Here is a 25606-nt window from a genome sequence, read left to right as displayed (position 1 = left end):
GCCGACGGACCCAGATAAGGTGGGTAGGCCGCGGGACTCACAGGTTCCGAAGGAGCCGCGGCGGTGGTACCCCCAGCCCCCTCATCCTTGTCCGGAGACCAACGAGGGGACATCAGAGAGCGGAAACGCTTCTTCGATTTCTTCTTAGGATATCTCTTACCCGAATCCGCGTGGAACGACGTCAGCGTGCATGGGTGGCGCCTAAGTAGTCTGCATGACGTCATCTCGGCGCTTACGACGCCAGCGACGGATGCAGAGCCGCACAACGCCACCTTCTGACGCGCAGGGGTACTGCTGACGAAAACTTTCCGGATCCAGTATGACACCTGGGGATATTCTAAGGTGAGGAATCTATCACCAACGTGTCTCTTTCAGATTATATATATATATATATATATATATATATATATATATATATCTATCTACTGGCGGTCGCCAGTAGATAGTTATAGTTAGGATCGTGTTTCCATAGGAAATCTGAAAATTCTATTTTGAATAACTTTTGCGCCGGTTGACGAATCCTCGCAAAATTTTCAAAACTAACAGGGCGCTCCGTTCAGCTCCTACCCTGAAAGTCTTGGGGTGATTCGTCAAGTAGGGGCCGAGAAAAAAGGGGGGTCCCAAGACGCGTTTTCCCCATGCATTTTCCCATAGGACCTTTAGACACAGCTACAGCCCGAACGGCTGAACAGAATTACTTGAAATTTGGCAGAGAGGTAGCCATAAGGTCAAGGAAGTGCCTTTTGCAGGTCTGGTGTAAATCTGTTCAGTATTTCCTGAGAAAATAGCATTTAAAAGCATATCAATATCTATACGTGCGCACCGTGCGAGCACCCTAACGTGCGCGAGCGTAATTCTGATTGGTGGTTACATGTTAGTCAACGTTCGAATCGGTCGAAATCAGGAAGTGTCTGCCGCCATTTTGTTTGTTTTCAGTGCGAGAGTGAAAAAGGAAGGTGGCGAACGTGAAAAGGGGGCAGGGTAGAGAGTTCCTGACCCCCTAGCCTTTGTCAGGGGGTCCCTGAAGGACCCCGAAAGCAGAATCTTTTTTTATTTTTTTTTAAATCGCGGGGGTGCGCACACGGTGAAAACCGAAAAAAAAAAAAAAATTATACGTAGTTTATTGTAAATAAATATATATAAAAAAAATAATAATACATAAATAAATGAGCATTTAAAAAACCGTACAAATTCACTGAAAAAAACATAGGTTTCACACACGTTATAGTTAGGAATTAGCATTTAAAAAACCTTGCAAATTCACTTAAAAAACCATAGGTTTCACACATGTTATAGTTAGGTGGATATTTCACTCGTAAAAAACCAATGAAATTCCCCCGTTATAGTTAGTTCAGATAACTATAACTCGCGCGACCGCCACTCTATCACAAGGATGATGTCATCAGTGATGTCATGAGTGATGCCACTGACCATGTCATGAGTGATGTAATATGTGACGTCATGAGCAGTGGATTGCGGGCGCGCGAGTTATAGTTATCTGAACTAACTATAACGGGGGAATTTCATTGGTTTTTTACGAGTGAAATATCCACCTAACTATATCATGTGTGAAACCTATGGTTTTTTAAGTGAATATATATATATATATATATATATATATATATATATATATATATATATATATATATATATACACACACACACACACACATATATATATATATTGTTTCATTAGGATTTAATTTATGTTTTACATTTTCATGTCTCTATTATGTCCCTGATGCACAAGTTCTAGTAAACATTTTCCATTCAATTCCAGAATGGCACTTGTTGTGATATCATCTTGGTTAAAGTTCACTCGGCTTAAATAGGCGGAAACCGGTTCGGGGTTGCTTGTGTTCCGTTCTAGAGTGTGTCTCATATGGCAGTTCAGAATGGACTGTGCCCTTGAAGAGCAGAGCCAATAATAATTTGCATAAAAACGGGCATTTGTCCAGAGTGGGCAAAATGCCATGAGGTGGAATGCTACCCCAGGCGATTGCCAGTGGTTGGACTATCTTCAAGTATTCCTCCCATCATGTTTGGGTCTATTTCAGGTTAAGAAGGCATTACTTTCAGTGATGTCACCAGGTTAAAAGTCATATATTGTCACTTCCTACGATGTAATTCGATTCCAAAGGGCACATGATGAAAGTTAAGCTACCCCTGGTATTTTGGTCAATTAATGTCCATGGTCTGTCAAATCTATTACCATCACCAATTAGCAGTGTCCTGCATGGAAAATTGTTAAAAAATGGTAATCTACAGGAAGGATTATCCAGTAAGGCTGCTCAGTGAAACATTTGACACTGCTTGCACATCAACCTCTGAGTGCAATGGCTGGCACTTCCCTATGGACGTTTACCCTTTATACAAAATTTCATAGAACACCTATTTCCTTTCTTGATATGAGGAAACATCAGCACGTAATGTCTCCCACTGACTATCATTCCGGATTCACTCCCACATTGTGTATGTCAATTTGGAATCTTGTATCCCAAAGAAAGATTAAAAGCAAGACGATTATTTCGATAACATTTGATCACGTCTTAAGTCAATATTCACAAGAAAGGGTAAAGGTTTATTCCTGATAAATCAGTTGACTTTGTCCTGATAAAAAAACTGATATTATTGTGAAAGGAGGAGGTAATTTTTTTTTACAGGTGTAAATGTAATCCTAATTGTTTTTTTGGTCCTTGACACTTATCTTGTGGGGAGCATAACGGAAGTCTAAGATGTATTTTCAGACTGGATCTCCCTGTACTATTAGACGCTTATTGTGGGTGGAGGGTGCATGAAGGGGGTGCAAGAAGTATTTTGATGCAAGAGTTCATTCGGGGTCTTTGTACTCATCGTAAGAAGGTGCATCTGCAGGAGCAACAGTAACAGCGCCGCACGACCCTGGTGTTCGCTATGATTGAAATGGACGATTTGGTCAGAAGAAAGATTTCCAAGTTAATTAAAAGTTTGTTAGTTAGTATGTCTGAGGAAAAAAGTACTTTACAAATAGGAGATGGTTGTTTGACAGCTATCAAATTTAATGTGTGGCTACAGTAAATGAGTGAATTTGTGATTTTGTAAAATCTTTTTTTGAACAGTTGCTCATTATACATTGCAGAACAGAGTGAATACAATCAGCAATTATACATTGCACGGCATTGAATCACGTACACAGTACGAGCATCAGGCCAGAGATATAGATTACCCTGGGCACTTTTATGGCCATATGATAATTCAGTTAGACTCACAATAGTCCAAACAGTCGTACAGCCTAATGCGCTGTCAATCATGCGATCACTATATCAATGCCCCGGAATTCTCGCCAAGCTCCCCACAACTATTCTTTGGGGGACCCTCTGCTTTTATAGATTACTTCTTTCGCACTCTGACACCAGTCAAGGTCTGCCTCCCATTCTTCAACATGTGAGAAGAGACTTGCCCTCCCACTTCCTTACAAAATTGAATTTTGCCACTACTGCTGGCAACTTCAGCCTAATCCCTGTTTCGCGAGGCCAATTCTCTTCCCCCAGTATTGCCAGTAGACTCCCTGATGTTTGAGATATTTGGTGATCTTTATCTGAGTAAACCAATTTCCTGCTCAACCCCTTTTGCAGATCCCTTGGACTAATTCAAGTAGTGGCTCTAGACTTGAACCAAAGTCTCCAGATACTTCAACTCTCTGCTTTTGTTCATGACGTTCACTTGTTTTGGTGCTACCTTCTCCACGTTAGAACATCCTTGAGTAAATGCAACCACTGAAGTTGAGGTCAGCTTGAGGTTTGTGAGATTGGAGACTGGACGAGGTGGTGTTTGGTTTATGAGGTATACCAGCAGGCGTTAAGTGGAAGTTGAAGCCTGCAGGAGAATAATGGTGGTCTGTGGGGTTGTTGAAGTGAGATGTACTGAGGCATTGGCTGTCAGAATATTCAGGTCGTCACTAGTCCGATTCATAATTTTGGGCTTGAGGTAGGTGGAGGAGGTATGCTTTTGGGACATACCTACTTTAAGAGAATTGAAACAGACAATGCATTCTACGGGAGTATGACGCTTGAGGTACAAAGATATGAGCTCATGATAGATGTCGGGCACTGGGATGATTATAGCAGGGGAGGAAATTCCTATATGAGATGTTTCCCTGAAAAGTGGCAAACTGAGCGAGGTAGGAATTGGACTTTAAAACGGGTGACAGCCCTGGAGACGGAGAGGATGCTTCAGGGAACTAAATGAAGGATATGTTTACCTGACTCCTAGCTTTACCTGTTCCCCAGAAACATTACACCAATGGCAGGCAGTCATGGCCGTTAAGGAACCTAATGCTGGGGCTTAGTCGAGATGGTTCAATGAATCTTCCTGAGATGCGGCCATTTTTGATCAGAACAGATTCCTGCATTTTTCAGAATTCCTTATGTGTATGGAACGTTGGTGTGGCAGATTGATCTATTCTGGTGGTGTGTTAGAGGTGCCTGAAGGAGTGCTCTATAGAAGTTGAGGACGATTGGGTAAGATGGGTTACTTTTGAAACTGTTCATGTCTATGTGAGTTCTAGTCAATCTACTGAGACCACTAATCTGGTTGCCCTACCAAACAATCCTAGATAGTCCAAACTCGCCATTTTGCTAACCTGAGCGTCCGATGCACATGATCAAGTTCACTGGCACACAGACCCCTGCTCAAAAGTGACCTATGTATTCCAAAATCTGGATCCCTCTACTGACAGTATTAAAGTGCATGCCGTACTTAACAACACCGTCAATGAACCACGCAAGGTTTTGACATTCTGAAGTGGCTCAATGCAAAGGGCATACAGCACTAAATAAAAACGAAACAAAATGTGTAGATTTTTAAAAAAGTTTTACATATAACCTTTCCATTCTCCTAGGGGTTACTTTTAAATGTTGCCACAGACCCAGAAATGATAGTACCAAGTGATCCGTGAGTAACTGTGTTCAGGCAAGAGCACAGATGGAATTTTGTGGTGAAAACATAACATACAAGATGAAGACAATCCACCTTAGAAAACAGTACCAGTGAAATGGCACACTCACCAGGCTCTGTTCGGATGCCGCAGCCTGCACACCGATAGTTCTGCTTGGCCACTGCCACCTTCCTCCTGGAAGGCAAGTAAATCGTGGTTGGAGGAGCTTTAAGTTGTTTGTTTAAGGGACAAATAGAAACTCACTCAGCCCAACACTTGCATAATACCCATATTAGCTGAACTTGTAAAAATCACTTATGGTGTTCATATGTGGCTAACACTATCCAAAGCAAGGTGTAAAAAAAAATATTATAAACTATTATTAATACCAAGATACACGTCCTAGCTGGCTGGGGTAGAGGAATGCATGGTATTTTTTGAGGATATCCACATACACCCTATTTATAAGCAACAAACGTAGATGAGAGCAATATACATAGTCAGCTGCTAACCTAAAAATGAAACGTTAACCACCCTGTAAGCTTCTGTTAGTAGCATGTCGTGCTGTAGATTCACCAATATTCAAAGTATTAACAGCCTCCTGGAGCTCCGGAGACGACATATACTTTGGGGCTCTGAGTTGTACTGTGAAGCATGGCACTATAAGAACTGCAAGTGTCCTTGGGCTGGAAAGGAAGTTTCCTAGTTTTGTTGGATATGCTTTGCTTATAAGGCACTAGATTCCACCTACCAATTATGAACTGCAGACTAATCATTCATTTAATTGACTAAGGGGTGGGACATGCATGGTAATGATCCAAAAAGTAACCAAAGTAGGTAAATTGTAGCGACACTCACTCGCATGTTATTATCTGACTGCGATACCTGGGCGGGAGTTGTGAAGAGAACTCCTTCAATATTGCAAACCCGGAGGACTGCTCTTTATCTATACAAGCATTTTTCATTGTATAGTTTTTGAGATTCAGAACGCGTACTGGCAATAAGAAAATTGGCAAGCTAGAGAAAGCTTTTAATTTACTGCATAGCAGGTGTTGTTAAGTGTGATATTTCTGCATGCATAGGTATTTCTACTGTAGAAACCCAGACAGAGGGCATCAGTGGAGAAGAAATCACATGGACCAAAGTCCTGAACATCCCACATATTCTTTATTTTGTACAAGCTCTGTGTAGCAGCACTCTGCTTCCAGCCGCCCTGCGTCACCACTAAACTAAAATAAAGATATTATGAAGTCAAACAAAAGGGCTGTAACACGAGTCATGGAGCTCCCTTTTAGGAGTTGGCTGACAAATCACAGTCAAAGAATATCGTTCGGGGACCTTACATAGTACACTAGAAGTGCGTTAATGAGCACTGCAGCCATGGGCTACTTTATGCTTTTTCTGTTAATTTTCTGGCATGGCCTCAATCAACTCACAAGGATCGGTGCCTTCATGGCATTTCCTCCAGGCTACATGCATACAAGTCTATTCTTTTATAAATGGGGAGGGGGGATATTTCCAGAACTCTTGAACACTCAGATTAGCACTTTTCAAAGTGAGGGAGGTTTCTAGTTATGAAGAAATGCATAATCTACAGAATTTAGGTTGTGCTACTTACGTTGGTGCTGTGTGGATGTTGAAGATGATCTGAGGTCTAGGAGGTGCCCATTCCAAATTTCCTCTCACCCTGATACGCAGTTTAAAAATGTCAGCATGCTCTCCATCGTCTGGAGAAATCGGCAGAGAGTCTGGGATTGGCAAGAGCTGTAAAGGACGAGAAGAAAAGCTTTCTATTAGAGGCAACCACAAATAAGGTTAATACAAGCAACAAGGACAAACTATTAACCCGGAGCTCTCCGGCATCTAAAAAAAACCCCCATCAAACTTCGATTGACCGCCTAAATTTGACTTGATCATAATAGGATCAATTTGCATGTAATAACGCTTCTTTTCCAGGAAAAGGTTACAAGTGGAGCATTACCCTCTGGGCACAAGAAGTTACTGAACTTTAGGAATATCTCATCAAAGCTTGTTTACATAGGTTCCCACTCTCAACTCTTCCTCTTGATATGTTCTTTTAACTTTGTGTATTTAGTATTTTGTACTATTCTGCAGGAGCACGTTCAAGGCCTAGTATGAATATTCTAGTTCATTAACGCACTCTTTCTCTAATTGAATTACACTATCACACATTGAATGGTGTGATCTCACTCTTGCTAGACTCTATTTCTTGGTTGGAATGGTGCATGACCTGTACTTCCTGTAAAGATGGATAACTACAATGCAATACATGTGCCTACCACTACAGCCAATTAACCTAATTATCATCTGCTACAATAAAAGCTGTATTATTCTTGCTAAACTACAGACCACTGAAGCTATGAGCGAGATTACACTTGTGTTAAAGATTCGAACAAAACATTTATAGAGAGCTTCAAAGGGCAAAGGTCTTATCACGAGCACTCAAAGTCAATGAGAATGCGTGAATTTCGTGCAGCATTAAATAAACCAAGAAACTGATGATACTCTAATCAGGCACAAACTCAAATAATAAACAGCTTCAACTATAATATGCATTTATAACAAACGGTTTAGCACTCGAGTACCACGATTCGACCAGTACAAGAGCAACGCAAACTAGCTGAGATGTAGTCCATGCTATGAAAGGCAGCACCAGAGGTTCAAGACCACCCAGAAATCAGAATGGAGAGCAAGTAATGCACCATCTGTGTTCTTGAGTTGCAAGAGAAAGCCACGTGGAAGCTAGTCTGGCTCACCTGGCAGCAGCCAACTGGAAGATTGCAGACTATAAAGGGAAATTAACATCTTCCTTTATGTTTGCAGTCAATAAGAAACCTTTAAATTATGGTCTTAGACCAGGGATTTGTTAAACCTAAATCTAGTTTTTAAACCCTGTAAACTATTTTCAAAATGCTTAGCAACCATGTCAGAAAAGGTGACAACCCTGTAGGTTCCTAGAAATTAGGATCTAAACTCAAAGGTAAGACCGACTCTGCATTCATCCAGGTGCAGGATGTGGCGAGGCACAACTGTAACCAACCTGCTGCCATACTTAAGCTCAGAAAGACCCAAGTTCACACATGTAGAGGATTCCAAGACGACCGCTGAAGTGGATCAAGGCTGAAGAATTTAGCATCACAGTAGTGCAAGTGGGAAAAAGGGTATCGAACAAGACTGAAAAAATTCCCACAACCACTGAGCAAATAATATATAAGAGGTAAAAAGGGCCAGTGGTACACCGACTTGGAGCAAGACAGAAGTAAGTTGGAGTCTACACCACATAAAAAGGGAACTCATGAAACATACATAGTTGCTTGAGAGATGCACAATGCAACGTTCTTCTGTGCAACACTGATGGGTTGCACTTTTTAATCCTTATCCTTTTTAATCCTTATCTGCAGTTCTTAATTTCTCAAAGAATAAAAGTCATGGTCCAAATTTTGTTAATATGTCGAGGTTGCTGAATATCAAGGCTCTCTAGTTTTAATTTCACCTCATGCCTCTTTTCATTACCAATATACTCTCCCTACCCCAATATATCACCCTTGTATGCTCAATTTTGTCCCTACTGTCTCCATTTGCCACTGTTTTTCATATTTGTCTCACTTCTTCTTTCACCTTTTGCTGCTTTTCACTCTCTAATATCTGGGTCAAAAGCTGATGAATATAAATAAGTTCTGGTCCCCAAAAAAGGGTGCTGGTGAGCCACACCTGCAAACACCAGGCAACTTAAGCACTGCCTGTTTGCTGCCAAGATGGAGACAACTCAGTGCATGTGAGAAGTGTGACAAAAAGTTCTTCAGAGGAAGAAATTCACTCTGCCCTTTTGCTTCATGAAACTGAGGACACCTTTACGTTATTCTTTAAAAGCACAACAAAACAAGGAGATTACACATAAGCAAGTGGAGGTTCAGAAGAAAACACATATGTACCCTGACTTATGACTCCACACTTTATGCGATAGTCCTTTATGAGATTAAACCGACTTCTTTATGAGGCTGTGTATCCTGCTGACATCTCTGTTTCAGAAAAAATCTATCTGATATACAGAATGTCACAATATGTGCGCATTTTACAGACAATCACATTTTGCACATGTTGTTGTAGAAATGGAAAGCAGAATATCGAGGTAGAAAGACATCTACAAATGGGTGATCATAAGAGTTGAGTTTAAGAATTGGAGCAAGTCAGGCGGTAAAGCAGAGGTGTACCCAAGTGTAACTTTAGAGTCACAGCCCTTTGAAGCACATGCTTTTGAACTTTACAAAGGCCACTTTCAGCCAGAGGTTCCATCAAGGACAGATGCAATGGTGTTCCTAGATTTCATTCTACCTCATTTACAATTAATTTCCACCAGCAGCTCAAGTAACAGCTCCGTCAGGGATTACCTATTGTGCACACCACAAGCTTGCTCTAGTTTCGGGTACAAAGAGGAGCAATCAATGTTTTTCTGTACAAAAAAAGAGAAACTATTTTGGAGAGTCCTGTTGGACATGATCATTGTAGAACAGTGTTGGAGGGATGACTGGATGATCACAAATGTACATTATGCTGACAGCAGCAATCTCAAGGACTGTAATGATAACCGGTGAAAACTAAAGATGGTGATTGAAGATCTAGAAAGCACCGAGCAGCTTCCTACTGTCCAAGTGAACACAGAATCATTGAAAATTTATATTTTAAAAAGTAGGATATAATGCAAAGAAAATGAAACAAGAATACGTTTACGCTTCAAAATATGTACGGTTATACCACCGCGGACTACAAACTCAGAATACACAATTGATCCAAACAATAAATGTTTTACTTGAAACCAAAGGGGTTCATATTGTTAATCTGTCACTTGATCAGAGCATGCTTGATGGCACAATGCAGAGAACTGTGAATGAAATCACTTCCTTAACTGAAAAGATTAAGCTTATTTAACGTTAGAGGGATTGAGTCATAATTATTTCCCCAAAACACACCTTCTCCAGAAGAGAAGTCCCTACACTGGTGCAGTCTTCTCTGCTGATGTCATGTGCATTTTTGGAGAAACAAAGTGCATAGAGTAACATAAATAAAGCCTCCAGTAAATCAAGGCGAACAATGTCAAGTCCAGTCAGTGTTGGTATGGGGGAGATCACACAGAAGTCGAAATATGAGGCTTAAAGATAATCCCACCCAGGCACTCAAGGACTTGTTTTCTTTTTTTACAAAATCATTAAGCATGATAGAAGTATATGAGACTATATGTAATGTGAAGGAGGAATGCGTGCCACTCCAGTGATTTTCCATGCAAAAATGTTATCTTTTTACAATCAACTGCAGCAGATCTGGTTATTTAGACAGCAATTTTCTTAAAGTAGTACTGAGTAAAACACAACATGGCACAACATACTGCAGAACACAGTTATATAAAAAAAAACGCCATGCAGCTCCCATGGTTAATCAACTCGCCAGCAATACCCTCCAGGCCTGATAAGGGGATTTTAGTACACATTAATCATGAACTTTTAGTTAAGAAACAATATATAAGACTTTTATGGCAAACATCTAAGTTTGTTGGATTATTTAATGATTTTGGAGGTTCTAAAAATATTTTTTTTGCAAATGGTTTGCATTGCTAGCTACAAAATACTAACGATTGTAAAAAGAATTTGAACATTTTAATAAAAAGCAACAAAAGATTTTAAGGCATTACCGAAAAGTTAAAATTCTAAGGTGCAAATTGTGAGGAGTGTGCATATATGTTGAATGTTTTTAACGAACACTTTCAATGTCTCAAATTCTAAACAACCTTCAGAGCTGTTTCAATAAAACAAGTGTAGCTCTGAAATAAAAATATTACAAGCAACCTTTTAACACAAATAACTCCATCTTCCAAGACAATACCAAAAACATTTTGGCCAGTACTTTTAAATAATTTGAACTACTGTGCACAACTGTTTACAATTTTCTTAACATGTTAACTGAATTCTGACATGTAAAGAATTTTAGTTTTTTTCTAATGCTATGCAACTAAAATGTCTAAACCTGAAGTAGACCATCACAGGGGTCCTAGTGTGTAGGAAAACTCTGTTAATCTTTGGTCTTAGAGTTGTCTGTGGATAATTAAGGAAATAAATAAGCAATTGGTGGGCTCACCTTGAAAGGATTAAGTGTTGGATATGGTTTATTCAGTGACTTGCTGATTTCAGATTAGGAATTTACTGGTCTGTGTTTTGAGGTAAACATGTGGGAGAAGCGTATAAAATTGTTTTGAAAATGTTCAATTAAGAATGCTGAATCAAAAACTGAGCAATAATATTTCTACAACATTTAAGAGAGTAAGGGAGTATTCTAAATCAGTAACTGTTTATTTGTTGGTGCAAGAATAAACATTTCCAGAGTGTTTTAGACATACAATTGAGTAAAGTGAATTATTTGTACAATTTGAAATCTACTACACTAATAAAATTTCCTTCATACGATTTTTTGTTTGAAGTCATCTCTTGCGGAATTTAGACCTCATCCTTATGCTGCATAAACCCATTAATGAGGTAAAGGGCAACAGACAGTGGAAGAAATTTGCTGTAAGTTCATACTGCAGAACACAATGTATGTATATGGTTCTCAGATGCTACTGAAGTTGCGTATAGTGGTAATCTGAAGGAGAGTGAAGGGTTTACGGTGCTCAAGACCATAATAAACCAGGTTTTCAGCAATCTGCTAATTTGATAATATACCAATTGTAGATCCTACAAAAAAGTCAAAACAATCTTATCAAAGTATTAAGACTAAATATAGCCCATATAATTATTATGGGCACTATACTATCACCCAAATTAAGAAGGAAACAATAATTAGATTAAGAAAGAAAAGAAGTACCATCTTTTCGTTTTTGTAAGACCACAAGACACAAAATCTACAATTGACAAAAGGAGTGCACTTGAATTCACTGTGAAAACACCACAAATCTTTGGTGTGGTCATAGAAGGAATACATTTCAAACTTATTTAAAACCTCATGATGTGAATACTGTAATTAATGAAGGCGGCTGACCAACGTTTGGCCTTGATTAACAACAATTGTAAGAATACATGAGCTTGCAGGCCAAGAAGTATGGCTAACAGAACTAAAAGCAAGCGCTTACATTTTTGCAATGATATTATTTCAATCAGGTGTGCACCCGGGTTTTTAAGAACAGTATGTAAATGATATTCAGAAAAAAGGGTGAAGGTAAACCTGGGTATTATGATGTGTAATGGGGCGAAGTACTGATGCCCACCAGCACCACTATATACGGTCGATCTGTCAATGGGTTTGGATTTTCGAAGCAGTAAATTCACAGGCTAGACATTCTATTTTCCACAGATGACTTGCGAAACCGAGAGCGCGATTCCATCAGAGACACAAGTAGGCAAGCACATGCGCCTGAAATATTACTGGACTTTGTGATTTCCAATACACTGATTTTTTCTGAAGGTGACAATCTAGCATACAGAAAAATGCATTCTTTGAAATTGGAAGGAATTGCTGCAGTGTGTGCGACTCATACATATTTGGGGAATTAGTCTATATTAATTTGGATAAATGACCTGGAAGTGAATTTCAGGTAGACCTCTGCAGTGAAGGTTTTGAAAAATGTAAATATATGGTGGCTATTTAAAGTTCCCTTCACTTCAGGCCAAAGGAACGTGGATACATATTTGCATAATTGAGTGAATAGTGGAACAGGTCACTTCCTCCAAAGTATTTTGAATCGAGATTAAAGTGCCAAAATCTATACCACCTGTTCAAATCCTTATCTTATACCATCTGATTGAAGCACTAGCTATGTTATATGTTTGTCTTGCAGGCATGTAAGTGTGGAAAAATGAGTGCTCTTCATCTTGCTGGAGGACATACGCATAGTCTGAAGAAAGATTAGAGCGTTCAATGAATATCCTGGCTACAAATATGATTTATGTACTAATGTGCATAGTGTCAAAGTTAAACCAGCTAATAAGAGGACCTCTAATGTCAAAGAATACATCTGTATCATGATTTTGAAAAACGTAGTTAAAATGAGAATCAAGCTAACAACAATTTTGTTTTTTGCACATATGGAATTAATCACAGCACTTTTATCTAGGTAGTACAAATACAAGGGAAAAGGTGTACAAAATAATAGGGAAATTGAAATAAGAAATTTCAATCATTTAAATCAAGGCATGTTGTATAACTCAAGAAGATAGGCTCTTCTGAACTTGCATAGGGAAGATGCACAGCCGATTCGCACAGGAAACTCATTTAAAAGATTTGGTGCTAATAGAACGTTAGAGCAAAAGAGACAAGTACATGGATGTTTTGGAACAACTGAAAGATATAGTAAAAGAGTGGAGGGTCCAAGAGGGAGCCTATAATGAAACTAAAGAACACAGATAAGTAACAGCCTGCAAGTAATCGCATTTGAACTCAAGACACAAAGTGGAAGCTAAGCTGAAGACGCTGGTCTTGCCAGTGATGTTTAGCAACATCAGGACAGACATGTCTTATAACATGGAACAGAGAATAAAATTTGGATGCTAGAGTTTTGGGTGATCGGGTAAGGATTAGTACTATATTCTCGAAGACCGAGATAAAGTGAGTAGCAATAATTAAGACTGAGAAAAAATGTTAAGAGCAAAGATTTCAAACAAAAGGAACAAAGAAGTGATGAAAAGGTCTCAAAATTACATAATAAAAAAAACAGATTTCAGAGACAGAGGAGATTTGGTGAAGAAAGTTGAGTAACTAATCATACTCAAATTCCAAATGATAAACAGAAGTACAGAAAAGCCAGCTGAGATGAAAACAAGAAAAAATAAGGAAGATGAGAAATATGTGATGAAGTGTAGATAAAGCATTCCTAATATTTTTGGAATTAAGATTTCGAAAGAGAGAGGTCATTCAGGTCTGGACCACAAAAGTATGCAGAAACTGGAAGCGCAGTAGACAAAGAGGAAAAGTAGATGCTGTATCATCCACATAAAAGTACAACTCAAACTCTAGGGTCGCTATAAGGGAATTTAAAGGAATAGAATAAGAAAAAAACCAGGGTTTCAGACAGCGCCCAGAGAAACACCAAAGAAAACAGGAGTGTGTGACTAAAAGAATAAAACCATTCTCAAACAGAGCCAGTGAAATCTATTTAAAAATAAAAACAGAAGAGGTCCATCTGATCAAAAGAAAGATCTCATTAGATGAAGACTAAGGAAAACAATGTGAGATATCAGGTAAAGAAGTCACAGACCTAAAGTAGAGCAGTTTCTGCAACATAGTAAAAAGGTGAAGAACATAAAGTAGTGGAGAAAAAGCAATACGTTAAAGCATTTAAGAACAAACATGAAAGGACAGAGGAGAAATTAGAAAAATCAGTACAGTCAATTGAAGGTTTTTTTTTTTTAGGAAGGGGAGGACGGCAACAAATGTATAGGCAGTCAGAAAGACAAATAATGATAAAAATGTCTAATAATAGGACGACATAAGAGAGAAAATAGGAAAAGGCAGAGCTTCCTTACAGGATAGCAGTTTGGGAAGCCACAGCCAGAAAAGTTACTTTCATCAGAGACTGGGCAAGACGAGTCAAAGCATTTTAAAAAGCAACAGAATGGATTTTAAAGTGAGATCAGAGTGAAGCAGGCACAGTTGATGATGCTGCAGGTGTACAAAGAAAGAAGTTTAGAACTCAAGTAGAAGGCAAAGTCATTGTAAAAGGAAGGGGAAAGACAAAATCAGTTGAGGGAGAATAAAGTAAGCAATTTAAGGATGTGAACTGAAAACTTGGATTATCAAACTGATTAATTATCAGACATAAAGCAATGGAAATTAAATTCTTTGGCTAGATTAAGTTTAAAGATATAGACAGTGGTTTGCCAGAAAATGAGAGATAATCAGATCTTTAGGTATGCAGCATCAGCGTTCAATATAAGTAAGAAGTTATAATAACGTAACAGTCGGGTTGTTTAAAGCATATATTACAGGAACAATTCAGCTGAACCAATCGGAAAGCATGTCAGATAAGAATATGTGCTTCTTTAGGACACACAGTTAAGAAATCAGCCACCATGGGCAATTTAAAGTTGGTATAGTACATAAGTTAACACATAATAATGTAACATCTTTGTGTTTCCCCAGTACTTGCTGAATTACCTTACTTCAAAAGGTAGGATTGTTTTTCTTAAATGTAGTTTATAGTATCTATCTTTGAGTACAATTGAGGGAGCTGGGTCCAAAAAGTCTTTCTACTGTTTGTTGGAGTGAGTAAATAACTTAATTTAAGGTGCAATGTTTTGTTAATGAGAAATTTTTATAAGAGCATATACACCCCATTTTATTGTACAATTTCAGTAAGCCCAACGTAGGCACATTCAATGTTGCAGAAGGGCAACTTTAGCAGAAAATGTTCTTGATTCAGTAGATATGTATGACTGATTTTTTTAGTTAGATGTGGGTGTGATAGAGATGAAGTACAAGTCCCTTGTGGTTTTTTATGTGGCATTGGAATGTATCACCTTAAGGACAGGTGTAGCATACAAAATAAGAAATTAAAAAAACTATTCAATATATCCTAAAGATAAGAATGTGTATGCACTTAAAATCCATACAATCTTACTTCAAACCATGTTAACCTGGAGCAATACATTTTCTTTAAATCAACAACTAGAACTTGGAATCAAATTGGAGAATTACAATCAAGATGTAGTGCAGTGCTCTCTAATTGATAGCTTAAAACAAATCAGAAGAGTACATAACAGAATTCAGATGCCAATGGTTAACTAAATTTGTAAAGCAGGCAAGGACATATTCAAAAAATACATTTCCAGACTAGGGTGGCACCCGCTCCAAATACATCTGTGCTGCTAGCAAATGATTTTACAAGATAAGAAACTCTATTTTGTTTAATGGAGCATGGAAAATCCTAACCATGTGATGCTTATTAGGTCAGCTCTTAAAATGACCTCCTTTTCACTAGCTTCATCAAATGTTCACAATAAGAACAAGGAGGACTAGAACAGAAGCACTTGAATTGGTGTATTTACTTTTACTCTCAATCTGTTTTGTATTTTAATTTTTAGAAACTATCTTTAGATGTATAAGGAATTTTCAATTATATTTTAAAATCATGGAAAGTAATCAACATTTGATATGCTTTTTGTAACAATGGTAATGAAAACTATAAATAATATGAACTTGAAATTCAGACAAGCGCAGCAGAAGAATGTTCTTAATGTTAAAAAGAAAAACAATATGTTATGTTGCTTTAATTATGTATTCACACAGTTTTAACAGTGTATTGGTTTATATTGTTATGTGATATCTAATTGTTTTGAGACATTTTGTGTGAAACCATGTAAGCGCCAAAATCAAAAGTTTTCGAATTTTGTAAATACAAATCTTAATAGTCTTTAAATTCTCAAGTCAATCCTATTTTAAAGTGAGTAAATATTAAAAAAATATACAAACTTCAAAAGACAGCACCATCAATGCCATCAGCTTTAAAATGTATCATAACATTTTAAATGCATAATTCCCATCATAACAGTTAAAGAATTCCAGCTATTTGTTTTTTAAAAAAGGTTTAACAATTCTAACTGTTTCAAAAATATTTTTTAAAAGGTGTCAGGAAATGTAGTTGTTTTTATAAGTTTTTATAACCTCCAAGAAACTTACAAATATAGAGAAATGTCCCTACATTTCATTACAAAAGTTCCAACTGTAAAAACATCTTCAATATATTTTAGAGCTTTGGAATAAAAAATATAAACTTTCATCTACCAATGCTGTAATTTCATAAGAAGAGCATGTTGGGCTGGTATAGAGCAAAGTTTCCAATATCTGGGCACTCAAGTACTAAAACGAAAATAAGGCATTATCTTCTTGTCAGTGGAGCTGCATACTGGGCCAAATATTAATGTTAGAACACAAACCACTTGTAAGATAGCAACCTTTCACAAAACCATGCATGGTCTGGGAGAGGAGACCCATCACATGCCTCTCACCTACCAGCTTGAGCTTTTTGCATAGACGCTTTCTTTTTAATCGTCGTGTAAAAGTGGAGAACTTTTTAAATGAAATACGAGGCCTCTGGAAACGAATATTAAATTATAAATCACAGTGATTTGTCCCATATGTTAATCCGCAAAAACAATTGAAAGATAATTGACTTTTGCCATATATGCCACTAAAACGCTTGAATTATTAGGGAATAAATGTATACACAGACCAAACAAATATACATACATGTATGTCCTATAGTGTACATATGCACACAGATATATAAATATATATGCATACAGAAACAGAAATAAGCAGCTCAGAAACTGACACAGACATCGCTTGTTAAAAATTCCAGCTCTCGCACGTTTAACACTGTGGCTCTCTACACAGCTGCCAAATTATGAAAACAACCTACCAGCCAGTCACACTGCTATGGAGTGAAAGAAAGTGGGACTCAAAGTCCCTGGCACATTCTTAATGCTGGATTGTATATACTTTTGTGACTATTTTGTCTACAAATATTGCGTTCTGTTCTATAATATTTAGTTGACTGTTTTGGACAGATATGAATCCTCGCATTTAGTTCAAGTAATCTTATTCACATAACAAGTAAAAGGCTCCGATACCCTCGGGTATAGCTGGCGCTATATAAAACTCAAAATAAATAAAAAAAATAAATGTAATCTTAGGCAGTGTTATTCAGTTTTAAAAACAGAATTGCAGCAAATGATGTCATCAATACTTTAGAGTGCAGCAGTGGTTTCTTGCATTTTTTCAATTCACACTCCTAAATCTTTTTCTCATTTGTTGCCTTTTGTGCTTTATTCCATTATATTTCCCTGTGTTTTTGTTCTACAACCTTTTTAGGTACTCAAATGTCCCCTTAAGTAAGAAAATGTGTTTCTATAAAACAGTATTACTATGTTTGTTTATGCGAAAGAGAGGCTGTTCGCTGGTAAAATCCTAGACTTGGGGATAATTTGTATATGAATACAGCGGAACTCACTGCCAACAGCGCCAGCTGGGATATGATGTCACAGGTAAGTAATGGTGATGGGGATTAATGCAGAGGGCTGAAGTGAGTAGCGGCTATAAATAAGCAATTGCTCATGGTCAGGAGTGGCTCAAAGGGTGACATGATACGAAAAAAAATGAAGAGTTGGTCATGACACTGGAAACAATGCAATGACTATACGCATGCTGCCCTCTCCTCAGAACCCTGGGGGCCAGAGAAGCTGTGTCAAACCTCTAATTTTCCATCTCTAGCATCAATAAAGTAATTTATGAAAAAAATACAAATGAGAAGATTTGATGGTGCACAGGATCACTAAAACCTAAAAGAACTTCACATACACAACAGCACACTGGCACTAAAAGGACAGTCATGTCTTCTAGAGAATGAGGAAAGTTTGGCAATACTGGTCACAAATACTTTGAATTATCAAATGGCACATATATATATCTGCCGGTTGAAACTCATGGGAATGTGAGGGTCACTCACAGTGGAGGTCAATGGACGGTAGAAATGAACTGCCAAAGCTTACTATCACTAATAATGGCTATTATTGTCTTCATTGCATTAATTTTGAGGCTAAATGTGTCCATGTCACAGTCACTGGAAAATGTGCAATGCAAAGGTTGACACTGGATTAGTAAATGTAGTCACCACTAGATCCAACATTCTTAATAATCTATTTACAAATCTTAACAATCTATTTACAATACTATTTAAATATGACATGCATCATCAAACATCCCCGTAAAAAAAAAAAAAACTTTCATGGATACATCTTGTCGCCAAACCCTACATTCAAACCAGCAGTGTGAAATCGAACTTCATTCAATTTACTTCGCTAATTTGCTTTCAAAAAGCACAATTTGGCAGCAATTTTCAAAAAATCATATTTGGGGGAACCCAAAACATCCCCAAAAAACAAACCTTGAAACATACTCATTTTTGATCCATCGACATGGGGAAATAAACAGCTGTATGAAGTAAGATACTCTTGGGTGAAAACCCCTGCAAACCCACTTTACTTGAATTTCACGATGTATCTACATATTTATTATCAATCAATATATACATATTTTTTCCAGCACAACACGCACCTTTACGTGTGAACAGGGACTGTGTAATAATGGCTATGGTATTTATGAGGAAATGCACACAGAAATAGTTCAAGAGTGAGGTCCTTCCCATAATGGTCTGAGGTGTTCATGGAGGTTGTGGGATCCAATAAGAACTCTATTCTCTTTACATACATAGGATGACTGTACCTTCTGTGGAGCATCATGTTCTGGGACCAGCCAGTCCAACTCTGAGGCCGCTGGAAGTTGCATCCCCTCGAACTGCCTCAAGAGGCCCATGGCCACTGCCTCTGCCGAATTTGAGTGCAGGAATGAATGACAGCTGAACATTGAATAAAAAAAAAAGATAAGAGAAAAGGCACATGAGAAAAATGTGGTTTCTGAACCATTCAATATTGCTAGACAGACGAGTCACAAAGGTCCTAGCAATAAAGTTTGGAAGCCATTCAAATGATAATTTTATACTAATTCTGGCCCCGCTACTGTGTCCTGGTGACTTTTCGGGAAAAAAAGAAATCGGCCTTATTGCTATGGCAAAACAGCACAATTTCTTCCCAGATGTAACTCTGTGGGATTTTCATCAGATGATTTACAATGTATAAAGTTATACAGAGTATAGACGGTGCGTGGCCATCTGATAGTAAATATTGAAATAGATCGATTTACCATCAGAGTCCATCACAAATCCTACTGCATGCCCAGACCTCCAGTTAGTTCCTCATGGTCTGTCCTCACATGAAGATTAACAGGGTCTAGCCTCCATACTTACGGTTTAGGGTACTGGCCTTCAGCACACATTTTGCCATGCACAAGAACAGCGAGTTATGACATTCTACTCTTAAGTTTTAGGGGTCTGGTGCTCCCATTATCTGTGCACTGGCTGTCTTGTATCCTCTCTCACTCATGTCCGTCCACATAGTTTGTTAAACTCATTCCCTACAGTGCACAACAATACCTGATCCTGTTTTTTACATAATCTGATCATTACTTCCATGCATCACTTCCACCAAATCAGGCATTTACAAGAGGGTTCGAATACAACTACTTATTTTTCATTAAATAATGTAACTGCATTCGCTTTTATGTAATTTAGGGTTCTCGTTGTTACTACTTTAAATTAACTTAGGGCTCTGGTTAGATTTAAATTAATCTGATTTGGGTTATTTATAGTATTAATTTAATGTAATGTAATTTAAACTAATTTAGAGTCGAAAGAGGTCAACATGATATACAACCGACATCAACATTAGATGCCCCTATGTCTTTCTTGCCCACTCCCTGTTGCCATTGCCACTTTTCACTCACATGAATACCAACCCTTCTGGCAGCTCACAGCCCCTCTCACTTCCCCAACCAAACACCATTCTTTAGTGTTCTTCTTGTTAGAAAATAGTCCAAGACTCTTATGCCACCACCCATCAGTATTTTCTGCACACACCACTTCCTATTGGCCATCTCACCGCTTTCTACCTCCATGGAGCAATTTGTGCTGCAAGCGGAGTCAGCAGCACAAGAAATCGATGCTTTCACTGCCAAAATCCCTTGACCAGGGCACACGTCTTCCATTTATTGCCTACATAAATAGCTTTAAATCACTGTTGCATATGTAGACCAGTAAAGGGAAATGACAGAAGAAGGTAAAAGTGTCATGCTGTCTAGTCACTTCTGTACAAAGGTTTCTAGTGCATAGGTGCTAGTTCTGCACGCCAGATCATGGGATCGAATCATGCACATGTTATTGAATTCTGGTATTCCACACCATACCCAGAGCTCTGGTTCTGTATATTGGGAATGGGGCTTGGCATTACACAGTGGATCATGTGTGCTACTCATACACATACGGGTGAGGGGTCTGGACAACCACACTAGTGTTAGTCTCAGGCTAAACACTAAAACTAATGGTGTTTAGCTTGACAAATGGGATCGGGTAAATCTTGCATGCAGGAGTTTAGGTTCTAGCATTGTGCACATTATCATGCAAGATTCAGTTTAGGTCTTCTTGTATGGCAAGAGCTTCTGCATAAAACCTAAAGTGCAGGAGGACAGGTAGCGATGGCACTCACCATCCCATCAGGAACAACTTTGTTATCTTTCTCAGCAGTCATTCATCAGATATACTTACATGGAATCCATGGAGGGTAGAGTTCTGCTGCTTGATGTCACGCCTCTCTTAACATCCGCCTCTGCAGAACAAAAAGAAAATGGGAGGTGCCCAGGGAAGACGAGGAAACGAGAAAAGAGAAAACATCTCATAATTGGTACAAGTAGAAAATTATTGTGAATTTAAGGTTTAGATCTTTTAAACACCATATCAAGTGTCCCATGCCAGATTAGATCTCAGACCTAAGGTGATTCTAGATCTTAGAACTACAGAGATTCCAAAAACCAGGACCACCCAGAAAATCAACTCCACAATGGTTTCACAGGCCCACCACCATCAATCACATGTTTGTAGCGATCTAGATATTGGAATCCGACATGTTTTTGCTGTAGTTTAAAAAGAAAAACGTCAAGTGATGCCAACGTTATGTGAAATTGTGGGGGTAATTGGTGATCCTTACTGTGATTTTTTTCTCCAAAACAATATGATGCGGCCCTGTATGATGAGGTTAGTTGCCTCGGACTATTATGATCGGTGTAGCAGAACAGCGCTGCTCAACAAAATCAGCTACCAAGCCTCAAAAGTAAAAAGCACTAAGGTAGTGAAGAACTTTGATACTAGTTAATCCGCAGGGCTGGAAATAGATCCCTCACTAAAGCAGCAGGCGTGTGCAGCTGCCAGCTGGCTCCATGTCACAAAGACAATACTTCTTCATTTCTGGATTTTCAATCAACTGCACTAAGCATGTTAGAAATTTTTGCAACCAAATCGTAACGCTACAAGTCCCAGCATGCCACTTGTCACCTAAAAAATAAGACTGAAAGCCACCTTGATGACAAGGCATCAAATTGACATTTTTTGACAATAACATCCTCTTGAAAAGACAATGTTTCGACAGTTAATATTAGGAATTGCTGAGGCCAGCATTTAAGACCGCTTACTGAGCAAAGCACCTCCTAAGATACCCGTTAGGAGGAGTGGCTCCGAGAAGGGTTAGTGGGATGGCCTTCCGCATTTACTCAGGCTTCCATTATTCATTCGGCAATACAATGACAACCATTGGTAATTAACGCTCATTTTAAGGGTCAAAAAACAATATGGTATGTGCTTTTACGAGTACACTTTGTAGTATTTGGGAAAAAGTTACCTCTACCACATATTAAAAGGATAATTCAAGTGACTCAGGAGTTCGTTGACTGGAGAGAGGAAGGAGGCTGAAAGCCAGGCTCCTCCTTAAAGTCAAAAAATTTTGATAAATGATATTTTGAAGCCTATAGAATAGGTGTAATTACTCCATATCTATGGGATACACATTTCTATACATTTCTCAGCCACTGAAGTATGAAAGACTGGTGTGGTCCTTCAGGGATTACAATTTGTGTAGGAGGTTGGATGTCAAGCATGCCGGCTCTATCCTTCGTCTTTCACAGGTGGGCAACAAGAGCACCATTTCTGAAGCAATAAGAACATCTCTTATTTAAACGATTTTAAATTAAATCTGTGACAAAATTTCCACCCTAAAACTGCATTTTTTAAACAATGCATTTTCCTGAACAAAAAAACACAAAAAAACAAGACCACGATCATACTTATGTTGATCGATAGATTTCAGTGCGGGCACTCCAGTGCTCACAAACCGACCTGGTAGAAACACTTTGCAGTGCATTTAGTTTAGGTTAAACATTAGCTAGAGAAATTTCCCTATTTGGCTGACCTCTACGCTAGAACATGACAAATAGTGAATTTACCTCTAGCTTCCGCTGTACTGTACGTACATTAGTACAAATCCAACAACGTGTACAAACATCTCTTATTGAGGCAAAATTACACATTACAATGTCAGTTGGATAACTGTGTTACACAGTTCATATCACAAGAGTATACGAGCTTAGGTATGCAATCCTAGCCATCCGTTACAATGATCTCCCTCCCTCCTATACAGAATTCCATTTCGTCAAAACAGGAGTAGGTCAGCAACTCACGTGAGAGAGGACCAAAGGAGGTCAGAAACCAAGGAGGAGTGATTACAAGCCAAGGTGAACTAATGGTAAATACAGCCAAGGTGGAGTGATCGCGAATACAAGGTGAAGTGATCATGAAGCCAGGGTGGAGAAAATCTAAAGCGAAAGTGACGTGACTGTGGGCAAAGCACACTGTGGTTGGCTGCAAAAATGATTTTAACGCAAGATCAAATCTATTTGGCCACTCAAGATACTTGCAGTTCATTCTTAGAAAACAAGATTGCCTGGGATCTGGCACCACTTTCAAATTGCGTGATCTAGATATGAAAATCTAACTTCGATTTTCAGGATGGTTTAATCTGCCTGCAGACTTGCTAATATTCCTACACGTTCAGTTCAACAGGAGCCTCTTAGCAAAATATGCACAAAAGAGAAACTCTGTGGAGCAGCAGACATCCATAGGATGCACATTTCGTTGATACTGCTGCCGAAAAGGGATTTTAGGAATGGCCTTATATTACAATGATATCAAAACCTGAAAACATTGCAATAGGGCAGGGGGCAAAAGTAAAGAAGCAGGCTGTCTAATGGGAATTGGCAGCCCTATCTGATGACAAGCTTTCATGTTTCTTGCACCACCTTTTTCAAATCCAGGCCTCAGAATTTGCCCCCATGTTTACATTGAAGTATATGTAGGCAATAGACAAATTTGAACTGCCATGTCAACAATGGCCTTTGAACAGAAGCACCACGAATCTAGGCTTAACAAATCAGCCTGTTTCTCATAAAACTGAGCGTCCATTCAAAGCGCTAAGTACTGATATGAAGGTAAGTTCACAATCCAGCCATACATATCCCACGCATAAGAAGAACCAGATCCGGAGGCCGGGCCTTCTCTTGCATCGCTCCAAAAGTGTTGAACAACCTACCTGCCACTATACGTCAGAGCCTCCTTCTTACATCCCGAGTTCTGAAAGAAGCGGACGAACCGTCTCATCTGATATCCCATCTTGCCCACCCTAGGCAAGGCTAGGCTCTCATCTGCACAGTGCCAGGATACCCTGCGGGTCACAGTGTGCTTTACAAATAAACATAACAAGTCTATCTTGAGCTAAGCCATAACATAAGGCCACTGGTTCAAGTAAAAATGAGGCTCTTGTGGGAAGGAAATGGTTTAACTGGGTCAGAAATGCAAAAGGAAATTGCCCATAAGAAGCACCAAGGATTTAGGTGGTGGGGTAACCTGGAATAGAGGTTAAAATTAGGGTGAACAGCACAATATACTCTCTGTACTTCTAATGCTACAACTGCCTCACCTTTTGGCTTATGAATTAGGCGTGAGCGCATGTACAAAACGTACAATGCACCAAATCACTTGAAGGGGTTCACTCAGCATGCTGTAGATCAATGACAGTCATATAGCAAGGGAATGCCATAAAGTCTAAAATAGGTATGTTTTGAGGAGCTGACAAAATGTGGATGGGTTACTAATAGACTAGAGGGATGACGCAGGGCATTTCAGACTTCTGGATGCTGGACTTCAACCTTGCAATCCGCTGTAGAAAAACATCAGAATTCTGTCAAAAAAGTGCCCCCACACCACACTACTGCGTGGAGTGGGGAACAATGGATTTGGGCTGGAAGGGTGGAGGGGTGTTGGAATACAGGCATGGATAGTGAACCCAAGCATAGGTTAGACAGAGCTGTTGATCAATAGATGCCATAAATTTTAAAAAAAAATTACACTTGTAAATGGCCAAATTCAGACATCCAAGTAGACGTAGTCTGCAAGGTATTCAAATAAATCCTAGGGTTCACAAACCTACTTCTAAGAAAGAACTAAAGTGTAAACACACTTTATGGGTGATTTTGATCTTGCTTACCCAATTACCTTCCCTTCCCCACAGAAAGTACCTGGTGGCACCCAGAATGCAGTGCCAATCTTGGTTATTCAAATACTAAACAGAGACTTTACCATAAAAACCCGACAGTGGTGTAAATAAGTCCTCTTCAGATACAGTGACGGAAGAGAGTAATCGCAAAATAAGATCCTCTTTTGCCACTGCTGGGAAAAAGAGCGTGACGCCTTTCCCGGCAAAGGGAGATGGGTGAACAAGTGCTGCAGAATCACAAGCGAGATGCAGTTTAGGTCTTATTGTTCTGATTACAAATCCATTCTAAAAACATGGAGACACCGCAGAAACAAAGAGTCTTGCTAAACAAGGTAATGTGGTTACCACAGTATTTTCTCACTCTAAGGGTATGTCCTGCAAACACCAAGAGAACTAGCAAAAGGTGGAAGGTGGAAGGCAGGGAGATTCCAACAGCAAACTTCATGGGACAAAGACTGTCCTCTACATTATTGCAATGCATACCTGGTGCATACAATGTCAAACACTTTCTACAGACAGATGAGATTCGGAAAGCTCTCAGTCCCCAAACTTATAAGGATTGGCCAGTCTTACTGTATATTGATCAAATTGCATCATAGATCAAATGAAATCATTTGCCCTTCACTTTCTCTTATTTCAGGCCAAT

General features: G+C 38.8%; 1 protein-coding gene across 3 annotated transcripts in view; it reads right to left on the bottom strand.

The window, feature by feature from the left end:
* Positions 1-25606, bottom strand: part of RUBCN (rubicon autophagy regulator) — a 199422-nt gene that overhangs the window by 17931 nt on the left and 155885 nt on the right. For all 3 annotated transcript variants that reach the window (XM_085635661.1, XM_085635662.1, XM_085635663.1), the window contains 4 exons: positions 21129-21189; positions 19196-19328; positions 6534-6679; positions 5046-5110 (listed from right to left, as the gene is read on the bottom strand). In XM_085635661.1, the coding sequence (XP_085491787.1) occupies positions 5046-5110; positions 6534-6679; positions 19196-19328; positions 21129-21189 (405 nt within the window). The remainder of the gene's footprint in view (positions 1-5045; positions 5111-6533; positions 6680-19195; positions 19329-21128; positions 21190-25606) is intronic.

This window comes from Triturus cristatus, chromosome 11 (assembly GCF_964204655.1).
Source record: "Triturus cristatus chromosome 11, aTriCri1.1, whole genome shotgun sequence".
Lineage (NCBI taxonomy): Eukaryota > Metazoa > Chordata > Amphibia > Caudata > Salamandridae > Triturus > Triturus cristatus.
The sequence above is the reverse complement of the archived record's forward strand: the minus strand, read 5'-3'. Positions and strand labels throughout refer to the sequence as shown.